The sequence below is a fragment of the Bos taurus genome, chromosome 26 (assembly GCF_002263795.3).
Source record: "Bos taurus isolate L1 Dominette 01449 registration number 42190680 breed Hereford chromosome 26, ARS-UCD2.0, whole genome shotgun sequence".
NCBI lineage: Eukaryota > Metazoa > Chordata > Mammalia > Artiodactyla > Bovidae > Bos > Bos taurus.
This window is the reverse complement of record NC_037353.1, coordinates 16,289,884-16,308,735: the sequence shown is the minus strand read 5'-3', so window position 1 is coordinate 16,308,735 and position 18,852 is coordinate 16,289,884. Positions and strand designations below refer to the sequence as shown.

Here is an 18,852-nt window from a genome sequence, read left to right as displayed (position 1 = left end):
AACTGAGCATGCACGCATAATGTTTAATAACTTAAGGCCATAAGACAGGCTGTTTTAGTTATCATAAAGGCCAGGTTAAATCATGTGTAAGCTGAATGACTTCCTCCCATCTTAAGAAATGAAAATTTCTTCATTTCCCAACATATTACTCTGAATGTACATCTGACTGGCTATTCACAAAATAATGGGCTTCATATTAAATAGATGTCCCCTGACTCCAAGGATTAAAGCATCATAGATTCTCAAGAGGGAAAATAAAAGATAGGGATTCTCCCCTCTCCAGCACTGCAGAGGTGAAATTTGCTCAGGTAACTGAGGGAAGAGCCAATCTCAAGATTTTAGTGGGGAAGGCTTGAGAAACTATGGCTCAAGCCTCCTAGTTGCCTCCAGAAACAACCACTTCTGTTGTGTTTTGGAGTTTGTAAGAAATAATGAAATAAAGAATGCACAGTGCTAGCCAAAACTTTAGAAAACCAAGACCTGATTGAAATAAAAAGATGTTTACTGGAGGTTTGTTAGTACTATAGCCAGGAAGACACAGAATTGTGTCTTGAATTGTGCTTTCCTGAACTACAAAAGCACCAGTTAGAACTGGACATGGAACAACAGACTGGTTCCAAACAGGAAAAGGAGTACGTCAAGGCTGTATATTGTCACCCTGCTTATTTAACTTATATGCAGAGTACATCATAAGAAACGCTGGCCTGGAAGAAATACAAGCTGGAATCAAGATTGCCGGGAGAAATATCAATAACCTCAGATATGCAGATGACACCACCCTTATGGCAGAAAGTGAAGAGGAACTAAAAAGCCTCTCGATGAAAGTGAAAGAGGAGAGTCAAAAAGTTGGCTTAAAGCTCAACATTCAGAAAACGAAGATCATGGCATCTGGTCCCATCACTTCATGGGAAATAGATGGGGAAACAGTGGAAACAGTGTCAGACTTTATTTTTTTGGGCTCCAGAATCACTGCAGATAGTGACTGCAGCCATGAAATTAAAAGACGCTTACTCCTTGGAAGGAAAGTTATGACCAACCTAGATAGCATATTGAAAAGCAGAGACATTACTTTGCCAACAAAGGTCCGTCTGGTCAAGGCTATGGTTTTTCCTGGGGTCATGTTTGGATGTGAGAGTTGGACTGTGAAGAAGGCTGAGCGCCGAAGAATTGATGCTTTTGAACTGTGATGTTGGAGAAGACTCTTGAGAGTCCCTTGGACTGCAAGGAGATCCAACCAGTCCATTCTGAAGGATATCAGCCCTGAGATTTCTTTGGAAGGAATGATGCTAAAGCTGAAACTCCAGTACTTTGGCCACCTCATGCGAAGAGTTGACTCATTGGAAAAGACTCTGATGCTGGGAGGCATTGGGGGCAGGAGGAGAAGGGGACGACAGAGGATGAGATGGCTGGATGGCATCACTGACTCGATGGACGTGAGTGTGAGTGAACTCTGGGAGTTGGGGATGGACAGGGAGGCCTGGTGTGCTGTGATTCATGGGGTCGCAAAGAGTCGGACATGAGTGAGCAACTGAACTGAACTGAACTACAAAATGGGGGAAACTTTTCAGATGTGGCTTTGTATCCTTAATAATACTTCACTTTCTCCATTATTTGGATTTTAGCCATTTTATACTTGGGTAGTGGTGTCTATTTGTTAATTTTGTTTGCAAGTTCCTAATGATATATGATGTTAAGCATTTTTCAGATGCTTTATTGTGATCTGTGTATCTTCTTTCATGATGTGTTTGTTCAGTTTTTTTGCCCATTTAAAAAAATTTTTTTAATTGGAGGAAAATTGCTTTACAAAGTTGTGGTGGTTTCTGTCATACAGAAATGCAAATCAGCTGTAATTATAGGCTCCCTCTTGAACCTTCCTCCCCTCCCCTATCCCACCCTCTAGATCATCAAAGAGCGCCAGGCTGGGCTCCCTGTGCTATACAGCAACTTCTCACCAGCCATCTATTTCACACATGGTAGTTTATATATGTCTTTTCTACTTTCTCCATTCCTCTCACTCTCTCCTTCCCCCACTGTGTCCAGAAGTCTGTTCCTGATGTCTGCATCTCCATTCCTTCCCTGCAAATAGGTTCATCAATACCATTTTTCTAGATTCCATATATAGGTGTTAATATATATTTGTTTTTCTCTCTCTGACTTAATTCACTCTGTATAACAGGCTCTAGATTCATCCACCTCATAGAACTGACTCAAAGGCATTTTTTTTTTATGGCTGAGTAATAGTCCATTGTATATATGTACCACATCTTTATCCTTTCTTCTGTCAATGGACATCTAGGTTGCTTCCATGTCCTAGGTATTGTAAATAGTGCTGCTATGAACATTGGGACACATGTGTATTTTTTAATTATAGTTATCTCAGGGTATATGCCCAGTACTGCAATTGCTGGGTTATATGGTAGTTTTAGGGGCTTCTCATGTGGTGCTAGTGGTAAAGAACCTCTCTACCAATGGAGGAGATTTAAAAGTGTAGGTTCAATCCCAGGATAGAGAAAATCCCCTGGAAGAAGGCATGGCAACCCACTCTAGTATTCTTGCCTGGAGAATTCCCAGGAACAGAGGAGTCTGGCAGGCTATAGTCCATAGTGTTTCAAAGAGTTGGACATGACTGAAGTGACTTAGCACATGCACACATGGTAGCTTTATTCCTAGCTTTTTAAGGAATCTCCATACTGTTCTCCAGTGTGGTGTATCCATTTACATCCCCACCAACAGTGCAAGGGGGTTCCCTTTTCTGATTGTTTACCTAGAGTTTTCAATATACGTTTACAGCTAATCCAAGTCTATTAAAAAAAAATCCAATTCTGTTTCATATGAAGTACAAGTACCTTGTAAAAGTGTATCTAAAGTGTCTCTCCCCTGACTAATATCACTGTTGTCATTTATCCCACTTATCCATAAGATATACTCACAAAATACATTATTGCTACATTTTCAAATAGACTTTTCTGTTAAATCAACTAAGAACAACAAAAATGAAATTGTTATGTTACCTTCCATTATTTTTTTCTGAGACAATATACAAAAGTAAACTCAAAATGGATTAAAGATATAAATGTAAGAATGCAACCATTAAACTCCTAAAAGAAAACATAGTCAGAACACTCTGACATAAATCATAGAAGTATTTTTTTGGATCTATCTTATAAGGAAAGGAAACAACAGGGTAAATAAACAAATAGGACCTAACTACACTTAAAAGCTATCACAAAGAAAAGGAAATCATCAACAAAATGAAAAGAAAACTTCTCAAATAGAAGAAAGTATGTACAAATTGCTTGATCTATTAGGGGTTAACATGCAAAACGTATAAACAGCTCATACAACTCAATATCAAAAAAATCCAAGCAAACATTTAAAAGTGGGCAGAAAAAAAATGGGAAGAAACCTGAATAGATATTTCTCCAGAGAAGATACACAGGAGACCAAGTGGGACAAGAAAAATACTCAATACTGGCAATTATAAGAGAGTGTAAATAAAAATCACAATGAGATACCACTTTACACCTACCAGAATGGCTATCATCAAAAAGAGTACAAGTAACAAACATTGGTAAGGATGTGAGAAAGGGAAGCCCTAATACATTGTTGGTGGGGTTGTAAACTGGTACAACCACTAATGAAAACAGTATGCAACTTTTCCAAAATATAAAAACAGGACTACCATATGATCCAGCAACTCTAAGGTTGGTTATATATCTAAAGATCACAAATGCATTATTTTGAAAAGATACATGCATCCCATGGTCATAGCAGCATCATTTACAGTAGCCAAGATATGGAAACAGCCTAAGTGAATATCAACAGATAAACGGATAAAACAAAATAGTTGGTATACACATATGCTTTGAAATATTACTCGGCCATAAAAAAGAATGAACTTTTTCCATTTGCAACAACATTAGTGAACTTAGAGAGCATTATGCTTAGTGAATAAAGTCTGAAAGAGAAAGGCAAATACTTTATGTCAACACACATGTGAAATCTGAAAAAATAAGATGAATGTATGTAACAAAACAGACTCACAGATGTAGAGAACAAACCAGTAGTCACCAGTGGGGAGAAACAAATAGAGAGGGGCATAATAGGGGATGGGATTAAGAAACAAACTTTTATGTAGAAAATAAATAAGCAACATGGATATGTTATACAACATGGGAAAATGAAGTCATCATTTTGTAATAACTTTAAAGAAAGTATACATAAAATATTGAATATGTTGTATTTCTGAAACTAATATAATATTATAAAACAACTGTATTACAATAAAAGAAGAAAAAGAAAAATACATGGTTTCCCTCTCCATCACTGAAGAGTTAAAATTTCATCGGTGTAACTGATAAATACACAATCTGAAAGTATCAGTGTAACTGAAAAATAATTTATTGGGAAAGTTTGAGATACCATGTCTTTCCCCACCTCTCAGTAACTTTGAGACATAGCTTCTTCTGTTGCTTTTTTAGTCTGTCATTGTCAGAAGTAATGGACTTAAGGATGCACACCAGGGAAGGGAAATTATAGAAAGAACAACAATTGAAGATTTAGTACAGGAGAGAAGGCTGGGACTTCATTAAATGCACCCACAGCAGAGAAGCACCACAACACACACAGCTAAACACAGAGGACATGTACTGGTCATGAGAGATTGACAATTCACACAATTTCCATGCCATCAAATCTCTTCAGATTTTCTCAAATAACTTTGCCTAATGTAAACTGCTCTCACCTTAAGGATGAAGAAACAGGTTCTCTGAGAGTCAGTACTTAAGGCAAGGACATACAGACCAAAGGTATTAGGGCTCACATTGGAACCCACATACTTAGGCTTGGACTTTTCCTTCCAGCGAAACATTCAGTGCAACTAGGTACAAGAGTATCTACTGTACTGTTAGGGTTCATAATGCACCCTAGTCAGTGACTTTCAAAGTAAATATTAATGTAGTTAATAATTATAGAACCTGTTTATTTAATTGGGGGTCAGAAAAGTTTGGTTTTGTAATCTTTTGAGCTGAGTGAACCTAGGTCTACGTGACCACTTTAATCAGGACAAACCTAAGAACTGATTTGTTGCCTAACTCACATGGATCTAACTCTGATAGAAGTAAATCAGTTTATTTTGAATAAAATAAGCTCAGTAATTCTCCTTTAGCAACTATTTTATTCTTTGAGAAAGGAGTGTCTTGCTCTGTACTTCCTTCTTCTTGCTAGGGTTTATGAATGGCAATTCTTCTTATGGTATGAAGGAATGACAAATAATTGGAGCTCTGAGATCAACTCACCTGATCTTAATTTTTTCAAGTGAACAATCACTGCAGATGGTGACTGCAACCATGAAATTAAACTGTCATAAATTCATCAACACCAGAACTTATCTGAGAATTCAGCATTTTTCGCTCTCAGTTTAGTCATATCGCACATCACCTGAAATTCCAATTGATGTCCAAATGATCAGGAGGGCATCAGCATTAAGCCCTCCACAACCATAGATGAATGCACCTTGCCTTGACGAGAGTTGTGAAGTAGAGTTGGAGTTTTTCTTTTAAATTACTAGAAGCTATTTTTAGAAAAGTTTTAGGTTCTCACCCAAACTAGGTGAAATGTATACAACTCCCAAATGTCCATTACCATACCCAAAAACTTCTATCAGCAGCCTTCACCAGTGTGGTACATTTGTTTCACTCAATGAACTGACACAGTATTATCAAGCAAAGTCCTTGGTTTCTAAAAGTTTCATCTTCTGTGTTGTGTTCTTTTTTTTTTTTTTTTTTTACAAAACCATAATAATTTGAATAGACCATTGTGGTATCAAACAGAATAGTTCCTTTACCCTAAAAATCTGTGATTCACTTATTCATTCTTCCCTCCTACCAAACTCCTGGAAACCACTGATTTTTTTCACTGTCTCCATAATTTTGCCTTTTCAGAATGTTGTATGGTTGAAATCATAGTATGTTGTCTTCAGATGGTTTCTCTCACTAAAGTAATTTTCATAAGGTTTATCCATGAGTTTTCATGGTTTGTCAGCTCATTTCTAACAACAAAATAATGTTCAGTTGTATGGATGTGCTGCAGTTTATGCATTCACCTACTGAAGGATTCTTGGTAGCTTCCAGGTTTTCCAACTATGAATAAAGTAACTATGAAAATTCTTGTGAGGGTTTTCATGTGGACAGAAGTTTTCAACTCATTGGGTTAATACCAAGGAGTGTGATTGCTGGATCATTTCAAAATCACATATTTTGTTTTGTAAAAACTATCAACTGACTTCCAAAGTGGCTGTACCATGCAAAATTGTACACAATAATAATAGTCCTTGTTGCTTACACATCATCACCAATATTTGGTTTTGTCAACGATTTGGATTTTACTAATTGTTATTTGGGTGTAATGGTATCTCATTGCTGTTACTGTTGGCAAGTTCCTAGTGATATATCATGTTGAGCATTTCCACGTGCTTATTTGCCATGCATATATCTACCTTGGTGAGGTATCCATTCAGGTCACTTGCTCTTTTTTTTTTTTCCTGGCTGCACTGTGCTGTGCAATGAAACTTACCCAACCACGGATCAGACTCCTACCCTCTGAGGTGGAAACTCAGGGTCTTAACCAGCGGACCACCTGGGAAGTCATTTACCCATTTTCAAAATGGCTTGTTAGATTTCTAATTGTTGAGTTTCAGAGTTCTTAGTACACTTGAATTGGCTTCCCAGGTCGTGCTAATGGTAAAGAACCTGCCTAACAATGCAGGAGTCCTAAAAGGTATAGGCTCAATCTCTGGGTTGGGAAGATTCCCCTGGAGGAGGGCAGGGCAACGCACTCCAGATTCTGGCCTGAGAAATCCCATGGACAGGGGAGCCTGGTGGGCGACAAGCTATGGGATCACAGAAGAGTTGGACATGACTGAGCAATTAAACAAAAACCATCACTGATCTCAATATTTCCTACAGGATGAAACTGCTCCTGAAAACAATTTCTCCACCTTCAAATCCAAACCTCAGGTAACTCATTTTAACATGCAGCCCAGGGAGCTTTTCTACTCCCATTCCCTCTGTCCTTCTCTGTGCATATGAGAACCATGTGACATCTTTGCCTTTTTTCTTTCCTCCCTTATATGCAATATGTACAAAAGAAGGGAAGCTTGAAAACTGGCTTATCAAATTATGTGTTTTATTAGGAATATGCATATCAGAAATAGCTCTGTATTGTACACAGTGATCATCCTGTTCTATATTGTGTGGAGCGCATAGTACTATGCACACAGAACTACTCAATATTATGTAATTATTTGCATATCTGGAGGCCAATATAGATGTTACAGAGTATGAAGAACAGCAGATACATTTCTGTAGTGAAATTACACAATAAATGAAGAGAGGTCAGAGCAGGCACTCTCAGAAAAGATGATGGGAAGCAGGTGAACAATGCCGCAGATGAGAGGGAGTTGAAGACAACATCACTGAAGAAACTAGAGGATCTAACATTCCTCACACAGGAATGAAACAGAGCTGGTAAAAAGGTGGCACAGAAAGTAACCCATTGACAACTGGGGTGGTGTCGAGGTCCTTTGGGTCAACCACAGATTTCAAGGTAAAGTTTTGTAAAATTGTGGTCAGGAATAAAAACAGCTCCATGCGGGCCAGGCCCTCTCCCACACAAATCCGTTTCCCTGGAAACAACAAACACAGAGGGTACATACTCCTTGAACTCTGTCTTTCTGGCTGTCAGAAAAGAGACTATGTAGTAGCCATTTGATGAATGTTTGAATGGATGGATGGAATGGCTGGATAGACAGATGGGAAAAGGGTGAACACATATGCTATCCACCTAACATCTTATCATAATAAATATCATTCCTTCAAGAAATATTTACTGACTATTCCAAACACTTCATTAAATTATTCATGCATTATAACTGCAATTTCATATTTTCAAATTTCTACCCATCTTTTTCTAGAAAGCCACGTATACTGGCTGTATTTTCTGATCCTAGTCTAGTAGTCCCACATGTTTCTTTTCATTCTTCACAGCCTCTGTTCTCTGCTCTAAGTATACCTACTCTTCATCAAACTCCAACACACCTTTAAGTTTCAAGTTTTATAACACACTTTTTTTTTTTGGCTAAGATGTAGTTCTCTGATATTTTCAGTTCCCAGCTCAAGTTTTATTTCTAAATGGAAAGAACTGGGTCACCTCTCCAAAGTTTCAGTAATCTAGCCCAATAATGAGGATGTTTCATGGGGATGGAAAGAGCATAGTTATTGGGCTGCTACCCCTCATCATGGACAAAGAGCATTTCTACCAGCCCCAGGGTAGGTACTTTGTAACTCCCAACTGATCCTTAGAAGGTATCCTGTCCTCTAAAGTACTGAATGGAGAAAAAAAAATATTACCTGTTGAGAAAGCCATGAAATGGTCACTCTTCCTAAAGTTGCCACTCTCATCCAGAAAGTGGCCAGGGTCAAACACCTCTGGGTTGGGAAATTCTTTGTCATCATATAGCACAGAAGTCAGTGATGTTAATATACCTGTGCCCTGGAAAGAACAGATGAAGATAAACTGAACTATGAAAAAGTCACAGAGCTGGAAGAACTGCCTCAAATCATTTAGTCCAATCTTGTGATCAATAATGAAGAATCCTCAGACCAAAGAAGGGCAGTGACATTTTGAGGAAGAAAGAACAAGTTATAAAGAAGAATACATTTAAGACTAGTGGCAATGATGCTGCTAAGTGAACAGCCTCTGAAATACTAGGTACATGGATTCTGGGGTGCCAGACCTTATGAACCATTCTGTTATCACATTTGGACAGTGGTATCTGACCACACCAGCTGCTTTACTTTATTTATTTTTTGAAATTTAATTAATTTATTTTACTTTACAATATTGTATTGGTTTTCCCATACATTGCCATACATTTTTGCCATACATTGACTTGAATCTGCCATGAGTGTACATGTGTTCCCCATCCTGAACCCCCTTCCCACCTGCCTCCCAATACCATCCCTCTGGGTCACCCCAGTGCACCAGCCCCGAGAATCCTGTATCATGCATCAAACCTGGACTGGCGATTCGTTTCACATATGATATTTTACATGTTTCGATACCATTCTCCCGTATCATCCCACCCTCACCCTCTCCCACAGAGTCCAAAAGACTGTTCAATACATCTGTGTCTCTTTTGCTGTCTCACATACAGGGTTATCATTACCTTCTTTCTAAATTCCATATATATGCATTAGTATACTGTATTGGTGTTTTTCTTTCTGGCTTACTTCACTCTGTATAATAGGCTCCAGTTTCATCCACCTCATTAGAACTCATTCAAATGTACTCTTTTTAATGGCTGAGTAATACTCCATTGTGTATATGTACCACAGCTTTCTTTTATTATTATTATTTTATTTTATTTTTACTTTACAATATTGTATTGGTTTTGCCATACAACAACATGCATCTGCCACGGGTATACACATGTTCCCCATCCTGAACCCCCTTCCCACCTGCTTCCCAATACCATCCCTCTGGGTCACCCCAGTGCACCAGCCCCAAGCTTCCTGTATCATGCATCAAACCTGGACTGGCGATTAGTTTCTTATATGATATTATACATGTTTTAATGCCATTCTCCCAAATCATCCCCCCTCCCTCTCCCACAGAGTCCAAAAGACTGTTCTATGCATCTGTGTGTCTTTTGCTGTCTCACATACAGGGTTGTCGTTACCATTTTTCTAAATTCCATATGTATGTTTTAGTATACTGTATTGGTGTTTTTCTTTCTGGTGTACTTCACTCTGTATAATAGGCTCCAGTTTCATTCACCTCATTAGAACTGATTCAAATGTATTCTTTTTAATGGTTGATTAATATTCCATTGTGTATATGTACCACAGCTTTCTTATCCATTCATCTGCTGATGGACATCTAGATTGCTTCCAAGTGCTGGCTATTATAAACAGTGCTGAGATGAACATTGGGGCATAAGTGTCTCTTTCGATTTCTAACACCATACACAAAAATAAACTCAAAATGGATTAAAGATCTAAATGTAAGACCAGAAACTATTAAACTCCTAGAGGAAAACATATAGCAAAACACTCTCTGACATAAAACACAGTAGGATTCTCTATGACACATCTCCCAGAATACTGGAAATAAAAGCAAAAATATACAAATGGGACTGAATTAAAATTAAAAGTTTCTGCACAACAAAAGAAACTATAAGTAAGGTGAAAAGACAGCCTTCAGAATGGGAGAAAATAATAGCAAATGAAGCAACTGACAAAGAATTAACCTCAAAAATATACAAGAAACTCCTGAAGCTCAATTCCAGAAAAATTAATGACCCAATCAAACAGTGGGCCAAAGAACTAAACAGACATTTCTCCAAAGAAGACATACAGATGGCTAACAAATACATGAAAAGGTGCTCAACATCACTCATTATCAGAGAAATGCAAATCAAAACCACAATGAGGTACCATTTCATGCCAGTCAGAATGGCTGCTATCCAAAAGTCTACAAGCAATAAATGCTGGAGAGGGTGTGGAGAAAAGGGAACCCTCTTACACTGTTGGTGGGAATGCAAACTAGTACAGCCACTATGGAGAACAGTGTGGAGATTCCTTAAAGAACTGGAAATAGAACTGCCATATGACCCAGCAATCCCACTGCTGGGCATACACACTGAGGAAACCAGAAGGGAAAGAGACACGTGTACCCCAATGTTCATCGCAGCACTGTCTATAATAGCCAGCACTTGGAAGCAACCTAGGTGTCCATCAGCAGACGAATGGATAAGAAAGCTGTGGTACATATACACAATGGAGTATTGTTCAGCCATTAAAAAGAATACATTTGAATCAGTTCTAATGAGGTGAATGAAACTGGAGCCTATTACACAGAGTGAAGTAAGCCAGAAAGAAAAACACCAATACAGTATACTAACACATATATATGGAATTTAGAAAGATTGTAACGATAACCCTGTATGCAAGACAGCAAAAGAGACACTGATGTATAGAACAGTCTTTTGGACTCTGTGGGAGAGGGCAAGGGTGGGATGATATGGAAGAATGGCATTGAAACATGTATTATATCATATGTGAAACGAATTGCCAGTCCAGGTTTGATGCATGATACAGGATGCTTGGGGCTGGTGCACTGGGATGACCCAGAGGGATGGTATGGGAGGGAGGTGGGAGGGGAAGTCAGGATGGGGAACACGTGCACACCTGTGGTGGATTCATGCTGATGTATGGCAAAACCAATACAATATTGTAAAGTAATAAGCCTCCAATTAAAATAAATAAATTTATATTAAAAAAAGAAAATTAGGACATTTTAAGTATAACTTGTACATTAAATAATATTATTGTTTCAGGGATAACTCCTGTGCACAAATGGTATTATTCCTCTGCGTCCAATAATCACTGTTATTGAGGTATGCATACTGAAGTAGGGAGCTTTTGATGGATAGTTGGATATGGATAGATAAGCATTTATTAATGGAAGAAATTTTCACATATTGCCATATAGTGAAGTCATTCTGTTTTATAAATAATTTAACTTGAATTCTGTATTAAGTAAAAGATCCTGTTATGGTCTATTGAATATGTTGTCCATGCTCCTGCTCAGTCATGTCCGACTCTTTTTGACCCCATGGACTGTAGCCCACCAGCCTCCACTGTCCATGGGATTTTTCAGGCAAGAATACTGGAATGGGTTGCCATTTCCTTCTCCAGGGGATCTTCCTGAGTCAGGGATTGAAATGGTATCTCCTGCATCTCCTGTATTGGCAGGTGAATTCTTTTATCACTGAGCCCAGGGAAACTTCCCTAATCTGATTTTAAAAAATCTAACAAAATATACATAAAACATTATTCCTAATAGTGAGATGTTAACTTCCACTTTCTTTCATATCAGAGATGATACAAGGATGACATGAAGAAATTAACCCAGATAGCAGGATAATGTATATGGAAATTGCTATTAACTAGAGACATTTTCAAAATTACATTAAATTTAGCAAGGTTGTTACATATAAGGTCATCAAAATGATAAAATCAATTATATTTTGATCTTCCACATAAAACGGAAAATGCATTTTAAAATGCTTATAACAACAACAATAACCACCTTGGCAAGACAAAAAAATACGTAAACCACTGCCTGAAAAAATTATTGAAAAAATTAAAGAAAGCCCTTTAAAATAGAAAGACTATATCATATCCAATAAATGAAAAATTCAATGTGTCATGATATTAAGTCTTTCCAAACTGATCTAGCATGTCACTCTGATAAAAAAAATCCCAGCAGAGTGTTCTGGTAAATCAACAAATTGATACTAATGTTCATTTGGAAATGTGGACAGCTATTGTTAGCCCAACAACATAAAAGAAGCAGAACAAATTTGGAAGTCTTGCACTGCTACCTGTCAAAATCCATTATAAAGCTTTATAGACTAAACTGGAAACAACACACAACCCATCAATCCACAACACACATGGCTATTTTTACTCTCTCACCTTGCGTTCATCAAGGGTTGCACCCATACTGTGTAAATGAGAACTTCAAGACCAATGAGGTCAGTAAAAGAAACCAATCCTACCTTTGGGATGAGGTAGTTTCTGAATTTAATGTCACAGGTCACCGCATGGGGCAGGTTGGTGGGGACCAGGTCAATGTATCTCTGGATCTCGTGGACCACAGCATCTGTGTAGGGCATGTGGCTCTTGTCCTGCATGCAGGGGCTCCGGTGTCTGCCAATGACATGGTCAATCTCTTCCTGGACCTTAGCTGAAAGGAAGGTAAGGAAGACTGATGGAGAAAGAGGAAAATTCACACCACATTCCATACCAATTCAGGGATGCATGAGCACTATGATGGTGTCCCAGTATCATTATACACAAAAACTGTATGACCATAAGTAGAACTAAACATAGAGAGATAATGGGCCATAATACAGACACATAAAAGTCTCTTACAAGCCTGGCTTAAGCATCTATCAGTTCAGTTCAGTTCAGTCGCTCAGCCGTGTCCAGTTCTTTGCGACCCCATGAATTGCAGCACGTCAGGCATTCCTGTCCACCACCAAGCCCCGGAGTTCACTCAAACTCATGTCCATCGAGTTGGTGATGCCGTACAGCCATCTCATCCTCTGTCATTCCTTTCTCCTCCTGCCCCCAATCCCTCCCAGCATCAGAGTCTTTTCCAATGAGTCAACTCTTCGCATGAGGTGGCCAAAGTACTGGAGTTTCAGTTTTAGCATCAGTCCTTCCAATGAACACCCAGGACTGAACTCCTTTAGAATGGACTGGTTGGATCTCCTTGCAGTCCAAGGGACTCTCAAGAGTCTTCTCCAACACCACAGCTCAAAGCATCAATTCTTTGGTGCTCAGCTTTCTTCACAGTCCAACTCTCACATCTATGCATGACCACTTGAAAAACCATAGCCTTGACTAGATGGACTTTGTTGGTGAATTTATGTCTCTGCTTTTGAATATGCTATCTAGGTTGGTCATAACTTTCCTTCCAAGGAGTACGTGTCTTTCAATTTCATGGCTGCAGTCACCATCTGCAGTGATTTTGGAGCCCAAAAGAATGAAGTCTGACACTGTTTCTACTGTTTCCCCATCTATTTGCCGTGAAGTGATGGGACCGGATGCCATGATCTTAGTTTTCTGAATGTCGAGCTTTAAGCCAACTTTTTCACTCTCCTCTTTCACGTTCATCAAGAGGCTTTTTAGTTCCTCTTCACTTTCTGCCATAAGGGTGGTATCATCTGCATTTCTGAGGTTATTGATATTTATCCCAGCAGTCTTGAGTCCAGCTTGTGCTTCTTCCAGCCCAGCATTTCTCATGATGTACTCTGCATAGAAGTTAAATAAGCAGGGTGACAATATACAGCCTTGACGTACTCCTTTCCCTATTTGGAACCAGTCTGTTGTTCCAAGTCCAGTTCTAACTGTTGCTTCCTGACCTGCATATAGGTTTCTCAAGAGGCAGGTCAGGTGGTCTGGTATTTCCATCTCTTTCAGAATTTTCCACCGTTTCTTGTGATCCACATAGTCAAAGGCTTTGGCATAGTCAATAAAGCAGAAATAGATGTTTTTCTGAAACTCTCTTCCTTTTTTGATGATCCACTGGATGTTGGCAATTTGATCTCTGGTTCCTCTGCCTTTTCTAAATCCAGCCTGAACATCTGGAAGCTCATGGTTCACGTATTGCTGAAGCCTGGCTTGGAGAATTTTGAGCATTACTTTACTAGCGTGTGAGATGAGTGCAATTGTGCAGTAGTTTGAGTATTCTTTGGCATTGCCTTTCTTTGGGATTGGAATGAAAACTGACCTTTTCCAGTCCTGTGGCCACTGCTAAGTTTTCCAAATTTGCTGGCACATTGAGTGCAGCACTTTCACAGCATCATCTTTCAGGATTTGAAATAGCTCAACTGAAATTCCATCACCTCCACTAGCTTTGTTCGTAGTGATGCTTTCTAAGGCCCACTTGACTTCACATTCCAGGATGTCAGACTCTAGGTGAGTGATCACACCATCGTGATTATCTTGGTCATGAACATCTTTTTTTGTACAGTTCTTCTGTATATTCTTGTCACCTCTTCTTAATATCTTCTGCTTCTGCTTGGTTCATACCATTTCTGTCCTTTATCGAGCCCATCTTTGCATGAAATGTTCCCTTGGTATCTCTAATTTTCTTGAAGAGATCTCTAGTCTTTCCCATTCTGTTGTTTTCCCTATTTCTTTGCATTGATCGTTGAGGAAGGCTTTCTTATGTCTCCTTGCTATTCTTTGGAACTCTGCATTCAGATGCTTATATCTTTACTTTTCTCCTTTGCTTTTCGTTTCTCTTCTTTTCACAGCTATTTGTAAGGCCTCCTCAGACAGCCATTTTGCTTTTTTGCATTTCTTTTCCATGGGGATGGTCTTGATCCCTGTCTCCTGTACAATGTCACGAGCCTCCGTCCATAGTTCATAAGGCACTCTATCTATCAGATCTAGTCTCTTAAATCTATTTTTCACTTCCACTGTATAATCATAAGGGATTTGATTTAGGTCACACTTGAACGGTCTAGTGGTTTTCCCTACTTTCTTCAGTTTAAGTCTGAATTTGGCACATCTTTCTATATTAGCATACATGATAAAGCAAAGAGAAATGATGAAATGTTTCAAATATAAACAGAATATAAAGTCAAGAAATTATAGTCCTTAAAGAAAGAAACAAGAATCAAATATTAACTTTATATTGGAATAACATAGGTTGAAAAGTTAAATTATAAAACATATGTTTTGTGTATTTGTGTATTATGCATGTGCAATTTGCAGTGGTACTCAGGTCATTCTCCAGCTGTCAAATGCCACCACTTTCAGCATTCTAGCAGTTTCTTCTGAAATTCATGTCCTTTTTCTTAATAATGACTATTTTTATTTCTCACTCACAGATTGTTAAACAATATCTGACATCTTGGTATGAGAGTTGAGAATTTACATCTCCATCCTTCCTCATACAAAATCACACACACACCACACACACATACACATCCCCTTAATCTATTTCCCCAATATATTTACACCACAATTTTTGATGGAGAATATTCATTGTACCATCATTCTACAATGCTCTCTGGTAAGACAATTATGATCATGCTTCATATTTGTTACTTTCTTAGACTTAACCACATGTCTTTATTTCAATTCATAAAGTTCTCTACCCTGATTCAATTATTTCCAAATGCTTAGGTAGATGTTCAAATTATTCAGAAGCCACAAGTAGTCTATCACCTCTGTTTTGTTCTTAGTATCTCCTCAAATACCTGCTTTATTCATATAACCCATTTAGAAATGGATATTTTCCAGGCCTGCTGTCTAGCAACAACATTGACACTTTCACTCTCCTTCATGAGATTTCCAAATCCCTGGAGCCCATGACCTTCCTCTGACATTACTTAAGGCATGTGGATGAGAAAGGGGAAAGAGTGGGTAAAAATTCTGTTAAACATACAAGTCTGAAAATACCCTTTTAAAAATTAATACCCAGTTTGATAGTTGCCCTTGAATTATGGTGTTGTTGTGAACTCTTTTATCTATGACCTGCTACATCTCTCTGAATGTTTTTGTGATTTTTCTCTTTTATCCAGCTATTCTGAAATTTTATGACCCTGTGTCTTGGGGTGGATGTTCTTATTTCATTCACTCTGTGGGACATGTTGAGAGAATTTTCTATCTACATAGCAAAACTTGGAAGTCTTTTCTCCAGAGTGCTCACTCTCTGGAGTTTTCCTCTAACTGCTGAATTTCAGGAAGCAGGATGGGAAAGGAGCTAAGAATCTCTGAATTCAAGAAGTGGATTCTTCCCCAACCTTTCCTCTAAGCTGTGACCTCACTCTTTACCCCTGTCTCTGCCCAGTGTCCTAAGTAGGGCCTCTTAGATTCCCTTTCTCTAGACAGTAAACCTCTTTCATCCTATTAAAGAAACAGAGTTACCTGATGAAAGGAGTTATCAAAGACTTGTGGTTGGGAGAGTTTCCTTTATCAACCTATGTCTTCCTCTATCTTTTTTGAAACTAGGTACTTCCAAACATAACCTTAAGGACTGTAAGAACATAAATGACTTCTTGTTTGATGACACCACTCTAATGGCAGAAAGTGAAGAGGAACTGAAGAGCCTTTTGATGAGAGTGAAAGAGGAGAGTGAAATGCTGGCTTAAAACTCAACATTCAAAAAACTAAGATCATGGCATCTGGTCCCATCACTTTATGGCAGTGATTAGATAGCATTGCTGACTCAATGGACATGAATTTGAGCAAACTCTAGGAGACAGGGAAAGACAGGGGACTCTGGAATGCTGAAGTTCATGGGGTCATAAAGAGTTGAATACGACTTAGCCACTGAACAACAACCACAATATTATACCGTTTCCTCTTCTGACATTTAGGCTATAACTTCATCCTCTCTATTGACTTCATTGTCAACCCTCAATATGCTCTCTGTGTTTCAGAAATTTGTTGAATATTTGTTGGCTGCTTCCTGACTCCGGCTTAGAAAGGCTAATTCTCATAGGTTATGGGTGATAATCATTTCAGTGGTATTCTGACAATAAACAAGAAAATGTGTGCTTCTAACCATAACGATAGCCTTTAAAAGTTAATTTCTAACAAAAAGTTCTTTTTGAAAGATAAAATTCTTGACCCCTTAAAATGTGTATTTTGGCAACAACCATTTTTCTGGAAACAAACTTATGGATTAATACAATTTCTTTACATACATATCTTAAGCTAATTTATTGTCAATCTAACTCTTTAGAGGTCTTCCTAGATTGTTTAAATTGCATCAGGCAGCCTCACCAAATTTCTATGATTTCCAATCTGTTTAATAAGGAGAGCTTCCAGTGTCCCAACCCTGGTTTCTTTCTTTCTTTCTTTGATTTTTGGCCACTCTGTCCATAGCATGTGGGATCTTAGTTTCCTGACCTGGGTTTGAATCAATACTCCCTGCACTGGAGATTCAGTTGTAACCACTAGACCACTGGGGAAGTTCTTGGACCATGGTTCTAGAACACTGTATTTTCAGAATGTGGGGACATCAGAGTGGTCTTTCCATAATTGAAACCAATATGCAGCTCTAGGCCAATTCATGCTGGCTGTGCTTGCTACACATGACCTCCCATGAAATTCTGATGCTTAATATCTTCACAAATTATATAAAGATGTCACATTACTATCCCTTCATTAAATCTGGGGGGGGCGGGAATTAAGCTGCTCAGTCTGAGATTTAGGTAATTCTCTGAGAGAAACAAGGTAGAATACATTCAAGTGTCTTTCTATCATCTCTTCTGAGGTCACCCTGCCCACCATATTATCATACCTGTGACCTCTGGGTGTTTCAGCAGGAGGAGGAGCCCATATCTCAGTGTGGTGCTCGTCGTCTCTGTCCCAGCCACAAACAAATCCAATACAGTGTGTGCCAAGTTTTCAACTGTATACTCCAGTTCTTGATTGTGCTTTTCCTAGGAATGATTTAATTAAAAAGTTACAAAGCATACAAAAAAGGAGGAAGTATGGACCAGTAATAGCAAAAATAATAAGTTGACACAAATCATTTCTGAGGAAATCCAGATATGGACTTACTAAACAAAAACTTTAAGATACATGTCTTTAATATGCTTAAATAGCTAATGAAAATCATCAAGAACTAAATAAAATATTGAAAAGATATTGAAAATAATGAAAAGTGTATGAATAAGTATAGAATAACAAGAAAGGTACTATAAAAACAAAAAAACCAGAATTTTGGAGCTAGAAATCACACTACCTGAACATTTTTAAATTTACCAGAGAGTTTGAACAGTAGACTATGGGAAATCCGAGAAAGAAACAGCAAATCTGAAGCAGAATAAAAATTTCCAGTGTGATTATCAGAAAGAAAAAGGAATAAAGAAAAATAAATAGAACCTAAGGACCCATGGCACTCAATCAATTGTACTAACTAACATCCACTTTATGAGATCCCAGAAAAGAGTTAGGGAAGGAACAGAAAATAAGTATTTGAATAAGAATGACTGAAAACTTCCAACATTTTGTGAAGTACATGAATCTAGAAATCCAAAAAGCTAAACAAGCTCCAAGAGTAATGAAACCAAATAGACTCACTTTGAGGCATATTTTAATCAGACTGTCAAAAGCCAAAGCAAAAGAGAGAACGTTCAAAACATCAAGAGAATAGTAACTTATCATGTACAAAGGATCATCATTAGGATAACAGCTCATTTTTTCCACAGACACTGTAGAGGCCAAATATCAATGGAAAGATATATTTAAAATC

The 18,852-nt window shown here is 38.2% G+C and overlaps 1 protein-coding gene across 2 annotated transcripts in view; it reads right to left on the bottom strand.

Annotated features, from left to right (window-relative positions):
• Positions 1 to 7,164: 7,164 nt before the first annotated feature.
• CYP2C85 (cytochrome P450 family 2 subfamily C member 85) overlaps positions 7,165 to 18,852 on the bottom strand; it is a 28,229-nt gene continuing 16,541 nt past the window's right edge. For both annotated transcript variants that reach the window (XM_005225642.5, XM_005225641.5), the window contains exons 6-9: positions 17,896 to 18,037; positions 12,626 to 12,813; positions 8,409 to 8,550; positions 7,165 to 7,684 (exon numbers count right to left, since the gene is read on the bottom strand). In XM_005225642.5, the coding sequence (XP_005225699.1) occupies positions 7,503 to 7,684; positions 8,409 to 8,550; positions 12,626 to 12,813; positions 17,896 to 18,037 (654 nt within the window). In that variant the 3' untranslated portion in view covers positions 7,165 to 7,502. The remainder of the gene's footprint in view (positions 7,685 to 8,408; positions 8,551 to 12,625; positions 12,814 to 17,895; positions 18,038 to 18,852) is intronic.